Source organism: Hemitrygon akajei, chromosome 8 (genome assembly GCF_048418815.1).
Source record: "Hemitrygon akajei chromosome 8, sHemAka1.3, whole genome shotgun sequence".
NCBI lineage: Eukaryota > Metazoa > Chordata > Chondrichthyes > Myliobatiformes > Dasyatidae > Hemitrygon > Hemitrygon akajei.
The window spans coordinates 173,085,508-173,110,888 of record NC_133131.1 but is presented as its reverse complement, the minus strand read 5'-3'; the positions used below and the strand labels follow the sequence as shown (position 1 = coordinate 173,110,888).

Here is a 25,381-nt window from a genome sequence, read left to right as displayed (position 1 = left end):
ATCTGTCTTGATTATGAACCCTTTTGCAGCCAGTTATACTGTACAGAACAAGCTCTTTGGTCCATCATGTCCACCTGCACTAATCCCACGCACTATACACGTTACCTGCTGTGGCATGTAGGTGGGTGCAACTGACATACCCCACAATCCGATGGCCTTTTTGGGTCAATCCAACTTCAACCTGAGAGAAACAGTTTTGGAGAGTTGTTTATTCTTATTCACCTCCAACTAAAATGAGAGCATTAAACATAGGAGTAGAATTAGGCCATTTGGCTCATTGAGTGTCTTCTCTACCTTCCTTTCAACCTGATTTATTATCCCTTTCAACCCCATTTTCCTTTTCTTCCCCCCCCCCCCCAGAATCTGATGCCCAGATCAATCAGGAATATGTCAACTTCTGTTTTAAATATACCCAATGATTTGGCCCCCACAGCAATGAATTCCACAGACTCACTACCTTCTGGTTAAAGGAAACCCTCTTCACTGGAGATTCAGGAACAGTTACAATAAGGGATTTAGGAAAACACATGTTCATTCATACATACTGTATATCTACTTGACAGATAGACCTCAGTATGTGCGGTTGGGAGACTGTAGGTCTGACACGGTGGTCAGCAGCACAGGAGCGCCGCAGGGGACCGTACTCTCTCCGGTCCTGTTCACCCTGTACACATCAGACTTCCAATATAACTCGGAGTCCTGCCATGTGCAGAAGTTCGCTGATGACACGGCCATAGTGGGGTGTGTCAGGAATGGACAGGAGGAGGGGTATAGGAAACTGATACAGGACTTTGTGATATGGTGCAACTCAAACTACCTGCGTCTCAATATCACCAAGACCAAGGAGATGGTGGTGGATCTAGGCCTCATATGGAGCCAGTGATCATTAATGGAGAATGCGTGGAGCAGGTTAAGACCTACAAGTATCTGGGAGTACAGTTAGACGAGAAGCTAGACTGGACTGCCAACACAGATGCCTTGTGCAGGAAGGCACAGAGTCGACTGTACTTCCTTAGAAGGTTGGCGTCATTCAATGTCTGTAGTGAGATGCTGAAGATGTTCTACAGGTCAGTTGTGGAGAGCGCCCTCTTCTTTGTGGTGGCGTGTTGGGGAGGAAGCATTAAGAAGAGGGACGCCTCACGTCTTAATAAGCTGGTAAGGAAGGCGGGCTCTGTCGTGGGCAAAGTACTGGAGAGTTTAACATCGGTAGCTGAGCGAAGGGCGCTGAGTAGGCTACGGTCAATTATGGATAACTCTGAACATCCTCTACATAGCACCATCCAGAGACAGAGAAGCAGTTTCAGCGACAGGTTACTATCGATGCAATGCTCCTCAGACAGGATGAAGAGGTCAATACTCCCCAATGCCATTAGGCTTTACAATTCTACCGCCAGGACTTAAGAACTTTTTAAAAGCTATTATTAATGCTTTTTGAGATAGTGATTTAGATGCATATCATATTTTTTACTGAGTTAAGTATTGTATGTAATTAGTTTTGCTACAACAAGTGTATGGGACATTGGAAAAAAAGTTGAATTTCCCCATGGGGATGAATAAAGTATCTATCTATCATTCATATTTCCAACCCATTGGGTATAGTTAATGCAGAGGTTGATAGATTATTGATGAGTCAGAGCATGAAGGGATACAGGGAGAGGGCAGGGGGTTGTGGCCGAGAGGGAAATGGATCAGTCATGATGAAATGGTGGAGCAGACTCGATGGGCCAAATAGTCTAATTCTACTCCTATATCTTTTGGTCTTATACAAGTTTAGAAAGCAGAGAGTGGGAACAGAGGTTTGGAAAATTAAAAAAAAAAGAACAGGAATAGAGGTCAGGAAAGGGTGATTCAGGGATGTGCTATGCACAGGAATTTGGCCAAATGTAGATGTTGGGGTGGGGAAGGGGAGCAAGAATGAATGCAATGTGCATAGCATTCAATGGCAGAAGAAATTCAGCGTGCTCACACCATAGTTGACCAACAATGGCCTAAACAATGCCAACTTGTAGAAAAGAGCAAAAATCAATTTCTCTAACTTCCAGTAGCCACTCTCCTCAGTTCTGCCCCACCTCCACTTTGTTTTCCCTCATCTCTGGTTCCTTAATCCCATCTCACTCCACACACCTGCTTATCATATACCTTCACGAGGAAATCTGCAGATGCTGGAAATTCAAGTAACACACACAAAATGCTGGTGGAACGCAGGGACTGACGAAGGGTCTCAGCCCGAAACATTGACAGTGCTTCTCCCTATAGATGCTGCCTGGCCTGCTGCGTTCCACCAGCATTTTGTGTATGTGTTGCTATCATATACCTTCTCTTTATTCTACAGTCAACCCTCCTCTCCAGATTCCGTATTCAGTCTTTTACCCCTTCCACCTATCAGATTATTTCCTCCCCCATGACGTTCCTACCTTCCCCCTTCACCACCAGCTCAGGGCCCTCCCCTCCCCTTTCATTCTGGCTTGTGCCCCCTCTGCAGTCCTGATGAAGGGTCTTAGCCTGAAACGTCGGCTGTCCAGTTCCCTCCAAGGATGTTGCCCAACCTGCCAAGTTCTAAGTTCAGAGTAAACTTATTATCAAAGTACGTATGTATTACATTATACTACCTGGTGATTACTTTCTTGCAGGCACTTACAGGGAAAAATGCAACAAAATTTACAAAAAACAAACAACGTGCAAAAGACAAACTGTGCAAATAAAAAATACTGAGAAAAGGAGCTGTGAAGAGTCCTTGAAAGTCTGAAGGTCCCATAATCAGAGTTCCTCCAGTGTTGATACAATGTCAAAATACATGATCAAAGAATGTATACAAGCTTGAGATTTGTCTCCTTACAGGCAGTCACAAAATGAAGAAACTCAATAGAACCCATTAAAAAATGTGCAGAAAATAAAACAAATCCTGCAAGCAGCAAAAAGCAAGCAAACTGAAATTCACAAAAGTGAGTCTGCAGGCACAAAGCCAGTCATCACTGCTGCTGATTCAGGAGCTCATTAGTTGCAGGCCACAACCTCAGTTCAGCATGGAGATGAGTACGCCACATTTCTTGTGTCTCCATCAATCAAGTGATCTTTTAAAAAATATTACCTACTGATACAGTGTGGTAACAGGCCCTTCTGGCTCAAAAAGCCCGCACCTCCCAATTACAACCTACCAACTCGTATGTCTTTGGGGGGAAACTGAAGCAACCAAAGAGAACGAGGTCATGAGGAGAACATACAAACTCTTTACTGATGGTGATGAGAATCAAATCTATGTTGATGGCACTGTCATAGTTATGCTAATCGCTATGCTACTGTGCCGTTCCTATACTATTGTTTTCTTATTCAAAAAAGATGGAAGAAAGAGGGTAGCTATAGCTGGGCAAGCTTAGAGTCACAGAAACAGGCCCTTTGGACCATCTAGTCCATGTCAAAAATATTTAAACTGCTTACTCCCATTGACCTGTACTGAGACTATAGCCCTACTATTCATGTACCTATCCAAACTTCGCTGAAATCGAGCTTGCATGCACCACTCATGTTGACAGCTCATTCTACACTCTCATGACCCTTCAAGTGAAGATGTTTCCCCTCATGTCCCCCTTAAATTTCTCACTTTCACCCTTAACCTATGGCCTCTGGTTGCAGTCCCACCCAACTTCAGTGGAAAAAGCCTGCTTGCATTTACCCTCTCTATACTTCTCAATTTTGTATACTTCTATCAAATCACCTCTCAATCTTTTATGTTCTACAGAATAAAGTCCTAACCTATTCAATCTTTCCTTATAACACAGGTCCTCCAGACACAGCAGCATCCTTGTAAAGTTTCTCTGTACTCTTTCAATTTTGTTTGCATCCTTCCCATAGGTTAAACTGCACACAACGCCCCAAATTAGGCCTCACCATAACATTCCATTTCCTGTACTCCATGTTGACTTATGAAGGCCAACGTGCCAAAAGCTTTACAACTCTACCTGTGATGCCACTTTCAATGAATTATGTCTCTGTATTCCAAGATCCCCTTGTTGTACCACACTCTGTGCCCTACCATTCGCTGTGCAAAGCCTACCCTGACTGGTCCTACTGAAGTGCAAAACCTCCCACTTCTCTGTGTTAAATTCCATCTGCTACTTTTCAGCCCATTTTTCCAGCTGATGCAGATCCATCTGCAAGCCATGACAGCCTTCCTCACTGTACACTACACCTCCAATCTTGGTGTCATCTGCACATTTGCTGATTCAGTTAACTACATTGTCATCTATATCAATGATCTGGATGACAAACAACAAAGGACCCAGCACTGATCCCTGCAGCATACTAGTCATGGACCATCAGTTAGAGGTACCCCTCTACCATCACTCTTTGGCTTCTCCCACAAAGCCAAAGACTAATCCAATTTACGACCCATTCTGATTGCTGAGTGACTGAACCTTCCTGACAGGCCTTCCACGTGGGACCTTACCAAATGCCTTACTAAAGTCCATGTAGATAACATCTACTGCCTTGCCTTCATCCACTTTCATGGTAACTTCCTCGAAAAACTTCATAAAATAGATTGGTTAGACATGACCTACAATGCATGAAGCCATGCTGACTACCCTTAATCAGTCCATATCTATCCAAGCACATATATTTGATCGCTTAGAATACCTTCCAATCACCTTCCTGCAACTGATGTCAACTCACCGGCCTATAATTTTCTAGTTTGTTTACAGCTTTTTTTAAACAGTGGAAAAACATTGGTTATCATCCAATCTACTGATATCTCATATGTCACTAAGTATGATTTAAAGTTCTCTGTTAAGCAATTTCTGCACTATCCTCCTGTAGAGTCCGAAGTGGGACACCTTGTCAGGCCCTGGGGATTTATCCACCCTGATCTGCATTAGAGTAGCAAACAACTCCTCCTTTGTAAACTATAAAGGGTCCATGAAGTTGCTGCCACTTTGCCTCACTTCTATAGACTGTGTCTGTCTCCTGAGTAAATACAGATGCCAAGATCTCCCCCATCTGTCATGGCTCCATATATGGATTACCATACTGATCTTCCAGAGGAAGAATTTTGTCCCTTGCAATCCTTTTGCTCTTAACACTCTGTAAAATCCTTTGGGATTCTCCTCTACCTTGTCTGTTAGGGCAATTTCAAACCTTCTTAGCTTTCCTGATTTCATTCTTAAGTGTTCCCTTGCATTTCTTGTATTTCAAAAGCACCTATTTTGTTCCTACTGGGTATACCTGCAATGCAGTTTTTTGTTTTCTTAACTAGAATCTCAATATCTCTTGAAAACCAAGGTTCCCTACACCAGTTATCTTTATCTTTTATTCTGACAGGCACATAAAAGCTTTGTACTCTCAAGTGTTTTTGAAGGCCTCCCACTTATCAACTACACCTTTGCCAGAAAACAACATGTCCCAATCCACACCTGCCAGATCATTTCTGAAACCATCAAAATTGGCCTTTCTCCAAATTAGAATCTCAACCTGCAGACCAGAAATGTCTTTTTGCATATTTACGTTGAAATTAATGGCATTGTGGTTACTGGATGCAAAGTATTCACCTACACAAATTTCTGACACCTGCCCTGTCTCATTCCCTAATATTAGATCCAGTTTTGCACCCTCTCTCATTGGGACTTCTAAGTACTGAAGAAGGTAACTTTCCATCTGGTCCTTTAACAGTACAGTACGTCCAGTTAATACATGGAAAATTAAAAATCATCTACTCTAACTACCTAAACCCCTGACTGTTGGGTGGTCTGTAATATGGCTCCATTAATGTCATCATACCTTTATTTGTCAGCTGTATCCATAACACCTCACTAGTTGGGTTCTCCAGTCTGACCTGACAGAGTACTGCTGTAACATTTTCCCTGACTGGGAACACCACCCCTCCTCCTTTAATCCCTCCGACTCTGTCATGTCTAAAACAATGGAACCTCAGAATACTGAGCTGCCAGTCCTGCCCCTCCTGCAAAGTCTCACTAATGGCAACAACATCATAATTCCAGATGTTGATCCATGCCCTGAACCTTTTTGATTCCTGACTTTTTAGGGAGGCAACATCTGCCTCCACAACCTCTCTACCAACTGTTCTAACACCCTGGTTCCCATCCCCTGGCAACTCTAGTTTAAACCTCACCGCGCATCATTAGCAAACATTCCTGCTAGGATACTAGTCCCCCTCCAGTTCAGATGCAAAAGTCCCTTTTGTGCAGGTCCTACCTTCCTTGGAAGAGATTCCAATGATCCAGATATCTTATGCCCTCCCTCCTACACCAACTTCTTAGCCACATGTTAAACTGTATGATCTTTCTATTTCTAGTACAGTACGTGGCATGGATAGCAATCTGGTGATCACAACCCTGGAGATCCTGCCCTTTAACTTAGCACCTAACTCACCGAACTCCCTATGCAGAACCTCATCACTCGTCCTACCCATGTTGGTAGCTACATGGATCACAAACTCTGGCTGTTCACCCTCTCACTTAATGATGAGGGCTCAATCCAAGATAACTGGGACCCTGGCACCTGGGAGGCAACATACCATCCAAGAGCCTCTCTCTCCCACAGAACTTTGTGTCTGTTCCCCCAACTAACAAATCCCCTGTCACCATTGCACACCTCTTCTGCTCCCTTCCCTTCTGAGCCACAGGGGCAGACTCAGTGTCAGAGACCCGACCGCTGTGACTTTCCTCTGTTAGGTCGATCACCCTAACATTATCCAAAGTGGTATTTCTATTGTTGAGGGGGATGGTCACTGAAATACTCCACACTGGCTCTTTAAACCCTTTCTCCTTCCTGACTGTCACCCAGTTTCCTGTGTCACGCACCTTGAGTGTAACTACCTCCCTATACAGTATGTTCTATCTATCACCCCTTCAGATTCCTGAATGATCAGTTCATCCAGTTCCAGCTCCAACTCTATCTCTCTATTTTTCCCTTTCAGGGTTCTTTTGAAGACCCTAACCTGAAGTTACACGCTGACTTCGATTCTTTGTGGGAATGGGACCCGCTCTCGGGGTCTCACGATTGCCTGTTATTTGATATACCAAGGACGTGGCCTAGAAGATTAGCGCACCTTCCGAGTTTCAGGATTTTGTGGCTCTGGAGGCAGGTGGTCTAGAGGTAGGTGTCTCTGTAGGAAATCAGTGTGTCATGGGAGACAGAAGATTGAAAGCAGCAAGCTGGCTGCTGGCAGTGCACCTGGAGACCCAAGTTCTTTGGGCAGAGAGCTCTGAAAAAGCAGCACAATGGACATGTAACATCGTAAATCAATGAGTTGTTGGTTATGCCTCCCCCTCACTGATAGGGAGACACCTCTTTTCTGAGTAGTCTTTGGGGTACTGCAAGACTGTCTTCATTGATGATTTGCTGCTCATTGGGAGGTACCAAAGCTTTTATTGCTGGAGGGGGAAGGGGGGAAAATCATTGCTTTGCTGCTACTTATGTGTGGGACGGGGCTTTGGGGTTCCAACATTTGATTCTCATTCATTCTTTGGGGCACTCCTCTGTTTTCATGGATGGTTGTGAAGAAAAAGTATTTCAGAATGTATACTGTATACGCTTCTCTGACATTAAATGTACCTTTGAAACTCCTCAACACGGATTGTTAGAAGTTGCAGCTGGATGCACTTTACGCAATTCTTGTAGTCAGCAGGGATGCTGGGGATCTTCCTGACTTCCCACACCCCACTTATTAATGAAGTATACTTAGTGGCCACTTTATTCGGTTATCATCATCATGTGCCGTGTCATATTGACATGGGAGATCGTGGTCTTATTCATGACCATGATTGTCCTTAGCGAATTTTTCTACTTAAGTGGTTTGCTATTGCCTTCTTCTGGGCAGTGTCTTTACAAGATGGGTGATCCCATCGTTATCAATTCTCTTCAAAGATAGTTTGCTTGGTGTCAGTGGCTGTGATATGCACCAGCTGTTCATGGGCCCTCTTTATTAAGTACATCTGCTCGGTAATGCAAATATCCAGTCAGGCAATCATGTGGCAGCAACTCAATGCAAGAAAGTATCCAGGCAACTTGAAAAAAGAATCTCTGAATAATTATTACCAACAAAAGACTTGTAGTACCCAGAGAAAACAGCACACTGGACCACTGTTACACCACCATCAGGAATGCTTATTGTCCTATCCCACACCCACACTTTGACAAGTCTTATCACCTGGCTGAACTTCTACTCCCCGAGTATAGGCGGAGACTGAAGCCTGCAGTACCAGTAGTGAGGACCAAGGAGGTATGGACAAGGGAGGTGCAGGAGCACTTATAGTACTGCTTTGAAATGGTGGACTGAACTGTATTCAGGGATTCATCTTGGACTCTCAGGGAGTATGCCACAGCTGTTGCTGACTTCATTAAAACCTGTGTGGATGAGTGTGTGCCTATGAAAACTTACTATACATTCCCAAATCAAAAGCTGTGGATTAACCAAAAGGTTTGTAGTCTGCTGGGGACAAGAATTGTGGCATAGATGTCTGGAGATCCAGGTCTATACAAAAAAAAACACAATTGACTTGCGTAGGGCTACTTTGAGAGTTGAGGAACAATTCCGAGTGAGGTTGGAGGCAACATCGGACGCTCGTCATCTCTGGCAGGGTTTGCAAGACATTACTTCCACAAAGCAATCCTTCCTATAATGAGCCAACCAAAACTGAACACAATATTCCAAGTTTGGTCTAACCAGAGTTTTATAGAACATTACTGCATGGCTTTTGAACTCAATCCCCTTACCAATGAGGGCCAATACACCATGCACCTTCTTGACTGACCTATCAATATGTACAGCAACTTTGAAAGATCTATGGACGTGAACCCTAAGATCCCTCCTGTTCCTCCCCACAACCAAGAATCCTGCCTTTAGCCCTGTACTCTGTCTTCAAGTTCCTGAAGGTAAAGACAGTGTTGGGACTAAATGGTACAATGAATCAAACACCTTTTCAGTCTTCATTTTTTAATTTATTATATTGTGAACACCACACTACCAAGTCTGAGTTATTAAATTCCAAATTGGAGGAGAAAATATAAGCAATTCATATTCCAACAAAAGAGCTTGAAATAGAAGGAACTATTATATCTATTAAACTATTATATCTCTCACCTACAGCTCAGGTTCTTACTAATTCTCAACTCTCTAAACCATTTAACCTATATCGAGGTACTAGACAAGGCTGTCCCCCTTAGTCCTCTGTTGTTTGCTTTGGCTCTAGAACCTCTAGCCATAGCACTCCGTGATTCCAAGGATATTACAGGTATCACCCAAGGTAATACTATTCATAAATTTTCATTATATGCAGACAATATTTTACTTTTTATTTCCAATGTGAATGACTCCCTAGCTTCCACTCTTTCTTTATTCTCTCAATTTAGTCGATTCTCAGGTTATAAGTTCAATTTATATAAAAGCGAATTATTTCCTTGAAACAACCTGATACCAATAAACACCAATCTTCTATTTAAAATTATGACTAATCAGTTTACTTATCTTGGAATAACTATTACTAAAAATTTTAAACATTTGTATAAAGCTAATTTTATTCCACTACTGAGTTACCTTAAAAGGCTATTTAGTAAATGGTCTCCTCTTTCTTTATCCTCGTTAGGCCGTATTAATTCTATTAAAATGAATGTGTTACCTGAATTCTTTTATCTTTTCCAAGCATTGCCTATTTTTATTCCGAAGAGTTTTTTCGACTCTTTGGACTCAATTCTCTCTTCTTACATATGGAATAATAAACAACCCCGACTAAACAAAGTCTTTCTTCAAAGGAAAAATAAAGATGGTGGTCTAGCTTCACCTAATTTTAGATTCTATTACTGGGCAACTAATATAAGGAATATCACATTCTGGTCATATTATATCAAGGGGGACGACTGTCCACCATGGACTTCACTAGAAGCTCAATCGGTTAAAAATGCCTCAATTATTTCTCTTCTTGGATCTTCTCTTCCTTTACCCTTCAGTAAAATTACTGATCACCCAGTTCTTAAACATACTTTGAGAATCTGGTCGCAATTTAGGAAGTTTTTTGGTGTGTCTCATTTTTCCCTTTCTAGTCCCATTCTTTGTAATTATTTTTTTCTACCCTCTACTACTGATAAAGTTTTTATAGAATGGAATAGATTGGGTATTCGACAATTTTTGGATTTATTTGTTGATGGGAACTTAGCATCATTTGAGCAGTAGTCCATCAAATTTGGTTTACCCCAAACTCATTTTTATGGTTACCTCCAAATTAGAGATTTTCTGCGTTCTCAATTGGCTACCTTTCCTTCAAGTTCAGATAAGACTCTCTTAGATATTTTAAATCTGAAACCTTTTTTGATGGATCAATCTCTAATATATATAATAAACGCTTATGTTTAAACAGCTTTCTTTACATAATATTAGGCAAGCTTGGGAGCATGATCTGAATATGCACATCTCTGATGAAGATTGGAATGCCATTTTGAAATTAGTGAATAAGTCATCTTTTTGCACTCGTCATTCTTTGGTACAATTTAAAGTGGTACATAGAGCCTATTTGTCTAAAGAGAAATTATCCCATTTTTGTTCTGATATTTCTCCAACTTGTGACAAATGTAATTCAGTCAATGCTTCGTTAATTCATATGTTCTGGTTATGTCCCAACTTAGAAAAATTTTGGAAAGATGTATTTTCTACTTTTTCCTCAACTTTTTAAACACTAACTTTGAACCTAATCCTCTTACTGCTCTCTTTGGTATTCTCGGAACTCAAGATATAACTTTAACTCCCTCAGACTTGTATGTTCTAGCTTTTATCTCACTTATGGCGAGAAGATAGATTTTGCTTAAATGGAAAGAAGCAGTCTCTCCTACTCGTATACAGTGGTTAGAAGACATTATGACTCATCTTAGGTTGGAGAAGTTTTGGTGTTCTATTTCTAATTCAGTACTGTACTTTTATACGAAATGGGGTCCTCTTATGAACTACTACTCTAACTTGAGGTTTTTTTTACGTAGATGTTATTAATTATGTTCTAAGTTGTTAACAACTTAGCAACACTTTAAAAATTTTTTTTTTTTCCTTGTTCTTACCCATTGGCTTTCTTGGTAGGGGCTAGATTTTTTTTTATATATATAAAAAATTCCTAATGTATAGTCTTTATAAATTTGCAGTATTAATAATCATTACCAGAGTACTATATACATGTATGTTACTCAGTCCTATACAGTTCAATTTTTCTATTGTCTGTATTGTTAGTAATTTTTTTTATATATATACACTCTGTATTTGTTATATATTCCTGTATACATTAATAAAAATATTGAAAGAGAAGGAAAAAACTAAAGATTCCTTAAAGACTTGATATCCAACATGTCCTTCCAGCATAAAGAAGCAGAAATATCCAAAAGGATACAAAACACTGAGGGCACTTTAGCATAAAAGGAAGTCAGCTACGATTTAATTGCTGGGTTCTTCAGCCAAATGGACATAGGAACACTTACACTCAAGTGTCTGGATTGGGGCATAAACTGACATCATCCAAAGTCAAAGTAAATTTATTACGAAAGTATGTACACGCCACAATATACTACAACATGATTCATTTGCTTGCAGGCACTTACAGGAAAATAAAGAAAAACAATAGAATTTATGAAAAAATCTATACAAAGTCTGACAAACTAATGTACAAAATAAAATAAATTGTGGAAATAATAAATACTGAGAACATGAGATGTAGAGTCCTTGAAAGTGAGTCCATATGTTGTGGAATCAGTTCAGTGTGGAGGTCAGTGAAGTTATCCATGCTGGTTCAGGAGCCTGATAACTGCTCGGTGTGAAACCTAAGGCTCCTGTACCTCCTGCCCAAATGTAGCAGCGAGAAGAGAGCATGGTATGGGTGATGAGGTCCTTGACAATGGATGCCGCTTTCCTGCGACAGCGCTCCTTGTAAATGTGCTCAATGGTGGGGAGGGCTTTGCCTGTGATGGACTGGGCTGTATCCACCCTTTCTGTAGATTTTTCCCATTCCTGGGCATTGGTGTTCCATAACAGGTCATGATGCAACCAGTCAGGATAGAAGACATGTTGAATCTACACAAAGAGGTACTGTCGTGCATTGCTTGTGATGGCACTTATAAGCTGGTCCCAAGACAGATTTTCTGATATGATAACACTAAGGAATTTAAAGTTACTGCCCATCTGTCACCAATCCCCTGACTCTAATGTAAGAGAGCACTCTGCTGAGCTAAGACAGGCCCCTGATAACCAGATGTTAACACGCATGAGACAATTAATGCTTCCTTACCTTAACACACAAGAGACCTTTAGCAGCCAGGGCATCTTCTCCTCGTGACCTGGGAAAGCAGTAATACTCTGCATGAAGGATGGGATAGCGGCTAGCAAAGAAGATCCCACTGTTGAGGAATTTGAACTCACAACAGCCACGGAAGCCGTACACGCCGACATCATAGAGAACGTGTGCAAATGCCGGCTGAAGAAGCTGCTTTAACTTGGCTGCTGCCCGTTTCTCAAAGACTTCCAGTAGGCAGACGAAGGCTATATCAGCAGGAAACAGTGGAGATATTTCTGCCACCAGGTCTTCTTTCCTATTCTGCTTCTTTCGAGGTCTGCTGTGCCATGTTGCAAAGGCAGGAGATGGAGCAGGTTGCTTGCTGGGTTGGTCGCCTGTCAGCTCTTCTACGGTTTCTGACGGGCTGCTTGCTTCCACTGCTGAAGTATGCACATTGATTTGACTTGGACTCATATTCTCAACTTCGCTGCTCTCCTCTGAGCTATCAATGTAGTGCAGGCTGTTCAAGACTGGAAGCAGTTCCCCAGGCCCCTGTGTGCTGTTGACACTGTGTGAATTAGGCACATCTCTGACTGGGCTCAAAGAGCTCCTCCTGCTCTGAGAGCTGGCAGTCATGCTCGTTGGAGAATCCACGCACACTTTAATCCTTGGCCGACCTACAGATTCACAGATGTGAGTGGCGATCTGAGTAGCTCTCCTTTGGGTCCTAGCCAGATTGTTAAATCGGGCTAGACTATTGGGCAGAAAGCACAGGTTTGCTTCAAGAAAACTGAACCCCCTTCCCTCTCCATAACCGGACCATTGTTTCTCAGCACTGCCCACTGGTTTCTTCACGTAAGAATAACTGAATGGCCTTCTGACTGTCTGTAGAGGAGCCCAAACAATGAACCCAATTAGTGCCAGAGGCATGCAGATTACCAGCAGAGTCAGGCATAGAAGGAAACTAAAGAAAGTCTTCACTGGCCAGAGATAGCATTCCTGTTCCTGCTTCAGACGTTTCTCAGGAGTAGTTGGCACACAGATAGCAATCATATGATCCAGGGACCAAAAACAAGGGAAGATCAAGGCCCAAGCTGCAGAATGCAGGCCATGAACACAGGCATTCGGGAAAGGAGACTCGCGTAAAGCCATATTTACAAATTTACATTTAACCTTCTCAATTAGTGCTATAGTCTGAATAAGTAACTTTGACTGGGTCCAGTCTGCCAGTCATTTACGTTTTGTGACATCTTCAATTGGAGGAGACCGGTCACTGTGCAACGAATTCTTTGCGTGCCTTCTTGTAACCTGGAACAAAACCAAAGTTCAAAGTGAATTTATTATCAAAGAACACATAGATTCATTTTCTTGCAGGCATAGTCAATAAATCCAAGAAACATAATAGAATCAATGAAAGACCTCACCCAACAGGATAGACAAACAACTGATTTGCAAAAGATAATGGTGGAAAAAATAAATAAATTTTGTTGTCAAGCTTGACTAGCTAAGTATTGCCCAAGATTTGGGTCATGGTCATGCCAATAATGAGATACTGCTAACCTTTGTCCAAGACTGTTTGGCTAATAGAGGAACTGAATATGGATGTGCAGTTCTAATCTTTCTAATCCAATGTACTGTGTAGAAACATTTGTGAACTGGCAATATCTAACGAGTGCTTCTTGAAATCACTGACTAAATATATTTAGCTGTTGGCCTTTGCCCAAAATTTACTGTATAAATTTGAGATGTAATCTGACACTGGTGGAGTTGTAATGCAATAGACAATAGGTGCAGGAGTAGGCCATTCAGCTCTTCTAGCCAGCACTGCCATTTACTGTGATCATGGCTGATCATACTCAATCAGTACCCCGTTCCTGCCCTCTCCCTATATCCCTTGACCCCGCTATCTACAAGAGCTCTATCTAACTCTCTCTCGAATGCATCCAGAGACTTGGCCTCCACTGCCTTCTGGGGCAGAGCATTCCACATATCCACCACTCTCTGGGTGAAAAAGTTCTTCCGCATCTCAGTTCTAAATGGCCTACCCCTTATTCTTAAACTGTGGCCTCTAGTTCTGGACTCACACATTAGCGGGAACATGCTTCCTGCCTCCAGCGTGTCCAATCCCTTAATAATCTTATATGTCTCAATCAGATCCCCTCTCATCCTTCTAAATTCCAGTGTATACAAGCCCAGTTGCTCCAATCTTTCAACATATGACAGTCCCGCCATCCCGGGAATTAACCTCGTGAACCTACGCTGCACTCCCTGCAATGGATACCCGTGATCACGTATTAAAGGGTTAACCATATATTGAGGTCTGTGTCTTTATTTTGGTTTGATAATAGGGTAAATTCTCTTATAGTAAATAAGGTAAAACAGGGTAAATTCTTTGACAATAACAAACTGTGCAAATACAAAAAAAGTAATAATAATAAATAAGCAATAAATATTGAGAACATGTATTGGAATCCTTGGAGGTGAGTCCATTGATGTGGGATAAGTTCAGTGAATGGGGTGAGAGAAGTTGAGTGAAAGTCATCCCTTTCAGATGTGAGCTCTTATTTAATTTTAAGAAATCCACACATTACACAACTATTCCAAACACAATACTGGAAACAACAAGCAGCAAGGCTGATCAGTACCTCTGCCCTCTAACCCACTCCTCTACATCCCAACCACCACTACTTGATCATTTCCTTTCAATCACCTTGTATACAGAAGGTATCTTATCTATTTATATTTATTGTGTTTTCTTCATTATTGTATTCTTTATCTTACATGTTTTTATGCTGCATCAGATCCAGAGTAACAATTATTTTGTTCTCCTTTACAGTTGTATACTGGAAATTATATTAAATAATCTTGAATCTTCCAGTTGATGTATAGCATTCTCAGAATGATCAGATGTTCTGAGAAAAATTAACTGTTGGATAGTACACCAGATGCAACTCCCATTTTGTTTTGAAATTAGATCACGGATTAAATCCACTTGAAGGAATAATTAGGGTGTTAGATCAAAGTCCCACTCCAAGAGGACACCATAAGTCAATCTACTGAGTACAGGAGTTGGGATATCAAGTTGGTGGGGCCTAATTTCAAATATTGTGTAGTTCTGGTCACATACCTATAGGAAAGATATCAATAAGATTGAAAGAGTGCAGAGAAAATTTACAAGGATATTGCCAGGACTTGAGGACCTGAGTTATAGGGCAAGGTTTAATAGGTTAGAACTTTATTTTGTCAAGTGCAAGAGAATGAGGGGAGATTTGATAGAGGTTTCCAAAATTATGAGTATAGATATGGTAAATGCAAGAAGGCTTTTTCCATTGAGGTTGAGTGAGACTTGAACTAGAGATCATAGGTTAAGGCTGAAAGGTGAAATGTTTAAGGGGAAATTCTTCACTCAGAGGGTGGTGAACAAGCTGCCAGTGGAAGTGGATGATTGGAACATTTAAGATTAGTTTGGATAAAAACATGGACGGGAGGGGCATGGGTCAATGGGACTAGCTAGAATACAAGGTCAGCATGGGCAAGATGGACTGAAGGGCCTGTTTCTGTGCTGTTGTGCTCTATGACTGTAAAAAAAAAATCACTGGCGAGACAAAGGGAAGAAATTGCATGAGAGCACATCAACAGGTTCTCCTTCAAGGTAAATAGCATCCTGATCCCTGTCCTTAAACGTTACTAGGAATAATTCCTGGAATTTCCTCATCAACAGCACTGCAGTTGTGCCTTCACAAGCAGAAATGAGTCATCACTGCCTTAAGAGCAATAAGAGATCTGCAACAGATGCTGGCCTCACCAGTAATAACTGGATCCTGAAAAATTAATGGCACTAAGTATAGGCAATAATGTAACCACAGGGTGTGACCACTGTTTATAAAATTCCTGAATTAATGTATAACATCAGACCTACTGATTCATTAAGTACATTTGCATGAATTTGTGTAAGCTGTAGGGAGGATCCTGAAATAGGCCACAGTCTGGAATTAGCAATTGCTCATCATGGATCTGGAGAGTTAGTGAGCACTACAATGGAACAGCCCCCAAAACATAAAACACTACAGCACAGTACAGGCCCTTTTAACCTACTCTAAATTAAACTAACCCTTCCCTCCTACAGAACCTTCCATTCTTCTTAAATATACATAAGATTTTCCTAAATGTCCTTGGAGTGACAGAGGATGAGAGGTGACCTGATAGAGGTGTATAAGATGATGAGAGGCATTGATCGTGTGGATAGCCAGGGGCTTTTTCCCGGGGCTGAAATGGCTAACTCGAGGGGGCATAGTTTTAAGGTGCTTGGAAATAGGTACCGAGGGGATGTCAGGGGTAAGTTTTTCCACACAGAGAGTGGTGGGTGCATGGAATGCACTGCCAGTGACGGTGGTGGAGGCAGGTACAATAGGGTCTATTACGATAGGTACATGGAGATTAGAAAAATAGAGGGCTTGGGGAATTCGAGGCAGTTTCTAGAGTAGGTTACATGGCTGGCACAACTTTGTGGGCCAAAGGGCCTGTAATGTGCTGTAGATTCCTATGTTCTATGTCCCGAATACACCTGTCTCTACTACCAGCCCTAGCAGAACCTTCCACAGATCTCCGTTAAACTTTAGCCCTCTCATGAAATGCACATCCTCAACTTTGATATTTCTACCCTGGGGAAAAGATTGTGTTCCCACAAGATAGACAGATACTGTCTATGCAAGTTCAAGTTTGTCATCCGATTGTACATGGAAACAACAAAACAACCTTCCTCCAGACCACAGTGCACAAACAGCATATAAACCAAAATATTACCATGGACTTAATAGAATACAATTCAAAATGCATGTAGTATGCAGCAAAGGTACAGTAATCAGCTCACTGTCCTAGTGATGTGACCTCGCTAGTGGCAGGTTAGTCAAAGTCTCACAGCCTGAGGGAAGAAGCTGTTCCCCAGTCTGGCAGTCCTAGTACTGATGCTCCTATACCTCCTTCCTGGACAGTAGTGGGTCAAAGAGATAATGGGATGGGTGGCAGGGATCTTCAACAATGCTTTGTAAGTTTTGTATACAACACTCCTAGTAAATCAGTGTTTTTTAAAAAAATCTCTGCAGGATGTGCCTCTCACAATTTTCAAAATCTCTATTAGCCTCTAACATTCTAGAGAAAAAAAATCCAAGTTTGGGACAGCTGGCATCTTTCTGTGCAATAACCAATCAATGGCTAGTGAATATTCCTCAGTGAAGGATTGAGCACTATCTGCTAGTACATACCAGACTAACCATCCTCAGCCACCTGTTAGGCTGACTCACAGGATGGCCATGGATTCCTGAACAGGTTAGGCAAAATCTATTTACATATCAATCACACACTTAAATAGGATATTCAAATTAGTACTTAAACCAGAAAACACAACAAAAGGATCGATGTGATCTGAATCAGCCAGGGGAGGTCAGACTGGGAGTCTGGACCCTCATCACCTCTCCTTCCATACCTACATGCCTCACATATTCCTCTCAGCCACAACCCCATCCCCTCAAACCCCCACAAACCCCTCAGCTCTCATCTCCCCATCCTCCGACACATAAACTCACACCTGTCTCAGCTCCCACCTCACCTCCAAACCCTACAATTCTCAGACACCCCTCACACTCATCCTATCTCCACACCCTTCTCTCCCCCTACCCACCTTCCAGATACCTCTCAGCTCTAATCCTACCCACCTCCCAGCCCTCACTTGGCCTCCATAACTCCCCCCACCCACAACCTCCATATACCTTCCTCAACCCTCACCCTGCATCTCCACTTCCCACCTGCAGCAATAACCCTACACACCCCCCCACCCACAACTTCCACACACCTCCCTCAGCCCACACTCCGCCTCCACACCACTCACCGCCCTCAGCTCCTACCAATCGACCAGTAAAACAACTCACCTGGAGCCGCATTTCTCACGGGGCGAACCCGAACCCGAACCCGAACCCGAACCCGGAACCATGCGACCGGCAAACCAGTAGCAGTAGCTCCCTTCCCACACCCTCGTTCAGCCCGCAGGCCGCCACAATGACAACCCACCCCGCCGCCGCCGCCGCCGCCGCCGCCGCAAACCTGCCTGTCACCTGGTCTCGCGCTGTCCCCTCCACAACCCCTAAGAGCGCCACCTGTCTGACGTCATCGCGCACACTCGACGTAGCCCCGCCCACAGGCAGGTGCGGCCTCGGATCGGCGCGAACGTACCGGTGGGCGGGATCGAGGCAGAGTCGCGTCGTCTGAGCGGTTCATCCATCCTTTCGTGGCTAACCAGAAAATTAGGCAAAAGGAGAGAAAAAAAAATAACATTGTCAAAATTAAACCTGAGGATGAGGAGAAACTGCAGAATTTAGCAAAGCATTTACAAAGATGTTGGTGGGACTGAGGTACAGGGAAAGGTTGAATCGGTTAAAGGCTTTATTCCCTGCAGTTTAGGCGAATGGCGGGAGATCTAATGGAAGTCTACGAAATTATAAAGGGTACCGACAGAATAAATGCAAACGAGTTAAAAACTGCAGACGCTGGAAATCCAAGCAACACACTGAAAATGCTGGAGGAACACAGCAGGCTAGGTATCATCTATGGAAAAGAGTGCATCGACGTTTCGGGCCGAGACACTTCAGCAGGACTGGAGAAAAAAAGTTAGGTGGGGAGAGGGGAGGAAGAAACACGAGATGATAGGTGAGCGGGGTAGGGGGGTAAGAAGGTGAAGTAAAGTGCCGGGATGTTGATTGGTTAAAGAAAAACGGCTGGAGAAGGGGAATCTGATAGGAGAGGAAAGAAAGCCATGGAAGAAAGAAAAGGAGGAGGAGTACCACATGGAGGTGATGGGCAGGTAAGGAGTTAAAGTGAGAGAGAGAAATGCACACTTCCATCCCCCACCAGGAAGGCCTCAAAGTTCTCAGATTCTTTCTGGGCACCAGACCCAATTAGTTCCTCTCCACTCTCCTCTGTCTAGTGGAACTTGTCCTCACTCTCAATAATTTCTCCTTTGGCTCCTCCCACTTCCTTCAAACAAAAGTGGGGACTGTACTTTATGTCTGCTATGTGGAACAATCTTTGTTCCAAGCCTACACTGGTGTCACTTTCCGGTGTTACAAAGGATGAACAACTCTGATGGGCAGAAGGGTGCAGAGTTGCCCATGGCCCCCCCCCCTTTTTGGAGAATCGCAAACTGTTACTATTTCGATGCTGCTAACGAGAGAGTAAGAGAGACAAAAGAAAACAGGCCAGGACATCTGTTACTGATAACAGCCTGAGAGAGAGTTAAGTTTATCCACCACGTTATGACTCCCGAAAGACTTATGGCTGCGGAGAGGGCTGTTTATGTGGTACCATCCTGCTCATTAAAATTCCTCAGTGGACAGCCAGAGTGGGCTGGTTTGATGGGTTAAGTCATTCAAGCCTGATTGACACCTGAGACCCCGTGAGTGGGGATAGAAGTGAGGACTGGGGTGACACCCCTCAGACACACCAGGAGACACACTAGTGAGCATCAGAAACCCATGAGAAAGTGTGGGGCATCGGAGACCGGACGGATCGGTCAATTTCACTCGCAGTGGTTATAGCAAGGCTGGTGGGGGCTTGTGTGTGTATCCACCTTTGCCTGGGTGACGAGTCCACCACGGAAGAAAGGTCTAGCTAAAGGACAGAGGGGTCATGCTTGAATGGCCACAAAAACACATCGACAGATCAAGATCATAAAGGAGGGTTTGTAAGACAATAGCTGTCACTGTTTGATCGTCCTCTCTCTCTCTCTCTCTCTCTCCAACAGTTATAACACATCGACCAACAACTACCTCAGCCTGCATGAACTGAACTGAACTTTATATTTCCTTGTGACAATTCATTATCCCCTAGACAACGATAGAGCTTGTTTATTATTGATTATTATTATACCCACACTTTTAGGTTTAGTATTGCTAACGTGCATTATTTGTATATTTGCAATGATATTGTTTTGTATATTTTACTAATAAACACTGTTGAAAATAGTACCACCAGACTCCAACGGACACTTCTATCTTTGCTGGTAAGACACCTAGTTACGGGGTACATAACACCGGCTTTTCTGTTGCTACATTGAAGACTGCATTGGTGCTGCTTCCCGCACCCATCGGAGCTTATTGACTTCTTCAACTTTGCCTCCAACTTTCATCCTGTCCTCAAATTTACCTGGTCCATTTCTGACACTTCCCTCCCCTTTTTTGATCTTTCTGTCTCCATTTCTGGAGAGAGTTCATCTACAGATGTCTATTATAAACCCACGGACTTTCACAGCTACCCGGACTGTACTTTCTCTCACCCTGTTACTTGTAAAAACGTCATCCCGTTCTCTCAATTCCTCCATCTCTGCCACGTCTACTGTCAGGGTGAGATTTTTCATTCCAGAACAAAGGAGATGTCCTTCAAAGTAAGGGGCTTCCCTTACTCCATCATCAATGCTGCCCTCAACCGTTTCTCTTCCATTTCGCACACGTCTACCCTCATCCTTTGGGGATAAGAATCCTTTTGTTCTCACTACCACCTCACCAGCCTCCACATCCAGCACATAATTCACCATAACTTCCTCCCCGTTTATCCCTCCCCACTGATCTCCCTCCTGGCACTTATCCTTGCAAGTGGAACATGTGATACACCTGTCCCTATACCTCCTCCCTCACTACCATTCAGGATCCCAAGCAGTCCTTCCAGATGAGTGCTCCAGGTGTGGCCTCCTGTATATTGGTGAGACCCAACATAGATTGGGAGACCGCTTCGCTGAGCACCTACACTCCATCTGCTAGAAAAAGCAGGATCTCCCAGTGGCCACCCATTTTAATTCCACTTCCCAATCCCCTTTCTGACATGTCAGTTCATGCCTTCCTCTACTGTCGTGATGAGGCCACGCTCAGGTTGGAGGAGCAACACCTTATTTTCCATCTGGGTAGCCTTCAACCTGATGGCTAAAACATAGATTTCTTGAACTTCCAGTAATCCCCCACCGTCCCCTTCACCATTCCCCATTTCCTTTTCCCTCTCTCACCTTATCTCCCTACCTCCCTAACATCTCTCTCTGGTGCTCCTCCCCCTTTTCTTTCTTCCATGGCCTTTTGTCATCTCCTATCAGATTCCCCTTTCTCCAGCCCTTTATCTCTTTCACCAATCAACTTCTCATCTCTTCACTACACCGCTCTCCCCCGTTTCACCTATCGTCTTGTGTTTCTTCCTCCCCTCCCGCACCATCTAACTCTGCCTCCTCATCATTTTTTCTCCAGTCCCGATGAAGGGTGTTGGCCAGAAACATCGACTATACTCTTTTCCATAGATGCTGACTGGCCTTCTGAGTTCCTCCAGCATCTTGATGGTAAGTGCAAATGAATTTTTTTCCACTGGGGTTGGGTGAGACTAATCTAGAGATCATAGATTAATGATGAAAGGGGAAGATGAGGGGAAGCTTCTTTACTTTGAGGATGGTGAGAGTGTGGAACTAGTTACCAGTGGACGTGGTGGATGCTGGATTGGTTTCAACATTTCAGAGAAGTTTGGATAAGTTCATGATGGGAAGGGCATGGAGGGCTATGGTCCAGGTAGGCAGAATAACAGATTAGATGGACCAAAGGAAGGACCTGTTCATCTGCTTTAATGCTGTTTGACTCTAATGAAGATTACAGAGAAGATTTACTAGAATGTTACCTGGGTTTCAGCACCTAAGTTACAGGGAAAGGTTGAACAAGTTAGGTCTTTATTTGGAGCGTAGAAGGTCGAGGGGGGACTTGATAGAGATATTTAAAATAATGAGGGGGATAGATCGAGTTGATGTGGACAGGCTTTTTCCATTGAGAGTAGGGGAGGTTCAAACAAGAGGACATGGTTTGAGAGTTAGGGGGCAAAAGTTTAAGGATAACATGAGGGGGAATTTCTTTACTCAGAGAGTGGTAGCTGTGTGGAATGAGCTTCCAATAGAAGTGGTAGAGGCAGGTTCGGTATTGTCATTTAAAGTAAAATTGGATAGGTATATGGACAGGAAAGGAATGGAGGGTTATGGGCTGAGTGCGGGCCAGTGGGACTAGGTGAGTGTAAGCATCGGCACTGACTAGAAGGGCCGAGATGGCCTGTTTCCGTGCTGTAATTGTTATATGGTTATAATGGCAAAGAAATCACAAGGGAAAGGGAAGAAAATATGTTGATAGAAAAAACAACTTGAAAACATTAAAGCAGGTCTATGGATTAAGACATGACACTACAGCAATACTCAAAGAACTGGAGAAGCTCAGTGGTCCAGCATCAGTGGAGATAGATGCACAGTTGATATTTTGGGTTGCGACCATTCATCTGGACAGATCATGTTATGACCATGGTCTGAACAGATGAAGGTTCTTTGCCACTGTTCCCTCTAAGCTGCGTGGATGTGCCCCCCCCCCCACACGTAGCCTCTGTTGCCATGTAACTGGAAAAAAGACAGATGTCAATGAGTTTACAAAACATGAAAGATTTCCTTTGCTTTTCTGCCTTTCATTATATTGTTCAATTAATACATAAAATCAGAAGTATGTGATTTTTCATTTTGAATTAATAATACACATATTACAAAACAAAACTTTTTAAAGTGCCATGCAGTTTTCAGGCAGCATAAAAATTTCCTGCACAGAGCATTGATAGATAGATAGATAGATACTTTATTCATCCCCATGGGGAAATTCAACATTTTTTCCAATGTCCCATACACTTGTTGTAGCAAAACTAATTACATACAATACTTAACTCAGTAAAAATATGATATGCATCTAAATCACTCTCTCAAAAAGCATTAATAATAGCTTTTAAAAAGTTCTTAAGTAGTTTACTTAAATACATTAAATACAATCAACCCCGGCACTTTAACATATCTTACTCCTGGCGGTTGAATTGTAAAGCCTAATGGCATTGGGGAGTATTGACCTCTTCATCCTGTCTGAGGAGCATTGCATCGATAGCAACCTGTCGCTGAAACTGCTTCTCTGTCTCTGGATGGTGCTATGTAGAGGATGTTCAGGGTTTTCCATAATTGACCGTAGCCTACTCAGCGCCCTTCGCTCAGCTACCGATGTTATACTCTCCAGTACTTTGCCCACGACAGAGCCCGCCTTCCTTACCAGCTTATTAAGACGTGAGGCGTCCCTCTTCTTAATGCTGCCTCCCCAACACGCCACCACAAAGAAGAGGGCGCTCTCCACAACTGACCTGTAGAACATCTTCAGCATCTCACTACAGACATTGAATGACGCCAACCTTCTAAGGAAGTACAGTCGACTCTGTGCCTTCCTGCACAAGGCATCTGTGTTGGCAGTCCAGTCTAGCTTCTCGTCTAACTGTACTCCCAGATACTTGTAGGTCTTAACCTGCTCCACACATTCTCCATTGATGATCATTGGCTCCATATGAGGCCTAGATCTCCTAAAGTCCACCACCATCTCCTTGGTCTTGGTGATATTGAGACGCAGGTAGTTTGAGTTGCACCATATCATGAAGTCCTGTATCAGTTTCCTATACTCCTCCTCCTGTCCATTCCTGACACACCCCACTATGGCCGTGTCGTCAGCGAACTTCTGCACATGGCAGGACTCTGAGTTATATTGAAAGTCTGATGTGTACAGGGTGAACAGGACCGGAGAGAGCACGGTCCCCTGCGGCGCTTCTGTGCTGCTGACCACCGTGTCAGACCTACAGTCTCCCAACCGCACATACTGAGGTCTATCTGTCAAGTAGTCCACTATCCAATCCACCATGTGAGAGTCTACTCCCATCTCCGTTAGTTTGTGCCTTAAGATCTTGGGCTGGATGGTGTTAAAGGCACTAGAGAAGTCCAGGAATGTAATCCTCACAGCACCACTGACCCCATCTAGGTGAGAGAGGGATTTGTGCAGCAAATACGTGATAGCATCCTCCACTCCCACCTTCTCCTTATACGCAAACTGAAGAGGATCCTGGGCGTGCCTGGTTTGTGGCCTCAGATTCTGTATTATCAGCCGCTCCATGGTCTTCATCACGTGCGACGTCAAGGCAACAGGTCTGAAGTCATTCAACTCCTTTGGTTGTGGTTTCTTCGGTACCGGGACAATACAGGATGTTTTCCACTGTCTGGGTACTCTTCTCTGCTCCAGGCTCATGTTGAAGATGCGCTGTAGTGGTTCTCCCAGCTCAGTCGCACAGGCCCTCAGTAATCGTGGGGAAACTCCACCCGGTCCCGCCGCCTTGCTGGTACAGATCTTCCTCAGTTGACCTTCCACCTGTGCAGCCGTAATCCTGGGAAGGTCTCCTGTGCGTGGCTATTTTCCTGTGAGGGAAGTAAGCCTGGTGTGGATTTCTGCGGTGAGGATGAGATTGAGCTGTTGAACCTGTTGAAGAAGTTGTTCAGCTGGTTCGCTTTCTCCACATCTCCACTTATGTTTGCCCCCCGCTTTGCACCGCATCCGGTGATGATCTTCGTCCCATCCCACACCTTTGATCTGCATAGCTGGAAAATAATTAGAGGGAACATTGGTTTTGACCCAAAATGCTGACTGTCCATTTCCCTCTGTAGATGCTGCCTGACCGCTGAGTGTGTGTTGCTCTTAAGGACTGCGACAAGTCTATCGCATATAAGAAAATTGAAGGTAAAATATATTTTTATTTGTCCGTATATAAAAGTCTTTTTATTGCAGTGGGAGAATCCTGGATTTTTGAATGTTTGCTTGCTATTTTGAATGTTTTGCACCTTGGCCCTAGAGGAACACTGTCTCATTCAGCTGTATCTATGTATGGTTTGAATTATAATTAAACTTGATTTGATTTGAGAGAGGGAAAAGATTTAAAGTGGATTTGAGGATAAGTTCTTCAGAGTTGTGGATATATTGACTGAGCTACCAGAGGAAATGGTTATGGCAGGTACAATTACAGCTTTTAAGAGACGTTTGGATAAGTAGACAGAAAGAAAATGTTTTGAGGGCTGTGGGCCAAACACATGCAAATGGAATTAGTTCAGTTAGGCATCTTGGTTGGTGTGGATGGATTGGAACAACTCTCATCCTAAAAAGGCAGTGGAAGCCGCCAGGAACCAGTAGAGAGAAACTGGTCAAGATGCTGAAAGATATCAGCAGTAACGTTTGATATGA

The 25,381-nt window shown here is 43.2% G+C and overlaps 2 protein-coding genes across 6 annotated transcripts in view; one reads left to right on the top strand and one right to left on the bottom strand.

The window, feature by feature from the left end:
• smpd5 (sphingomyelin phosphodiesterase 5) overlaps nucleotides 1-18,409 on the bottom strand; it is a 52,989-nt gene extending 34,580 nt beyond the window's left edge. For 4 of the 5 annotated variants that reach the window (XR_012100078.1, XM_073055102.1, XM_073055104.1 and 1 more), the window contains exons 1-3: nucleotides 18,176-18,224; nucleotides 12,267-13,559; nucleotides 106-181 (exon numbers count right to left, since the gene is read on the bottom strand). Coding sequence is in view for 4 of the 5 variants with exons in the window: in XM_073055102.1 (XP_072911203.1) it covers nucleotides 106-181; nucleotides 12,267-13,403 (1,213 nt within the window). In the remaining variant the exon portion in view is untranslated. Of the gene's footprint in view, nucleotides 1-105; nucleotides 182-12,266; nucleotides 13,560-18,175; nucleotides 18,225-18,358 lie in introns of those variants that run through there. The other variant, XM_073055103.1, reaches the window with a different exon arrangement.
• Nucleotides 18,410-18,967: 558 nt separating this feature from the next.
• LOC140731489 (uncharacterized) overlaps nucleotides 18,968-25,381 on the top strand; it is a 137,357-nt gene continuing 130,943 nt past the window's right edge. The window contains exons 1-3 of the mRNA XM_073052964.1: nucleotides 18,968-19,104; nucleotides 21,527-21,615; nucleotides 24,811-24,883. The gene's annotated coding sequence lies outside the window, so the exon portion shown is untranslated. The remainder of the gene's footprint in view (nucleotides 19,105-21,526; nucleotides 21,616-24,810; nucleotides 24,884-25,381) is intronic.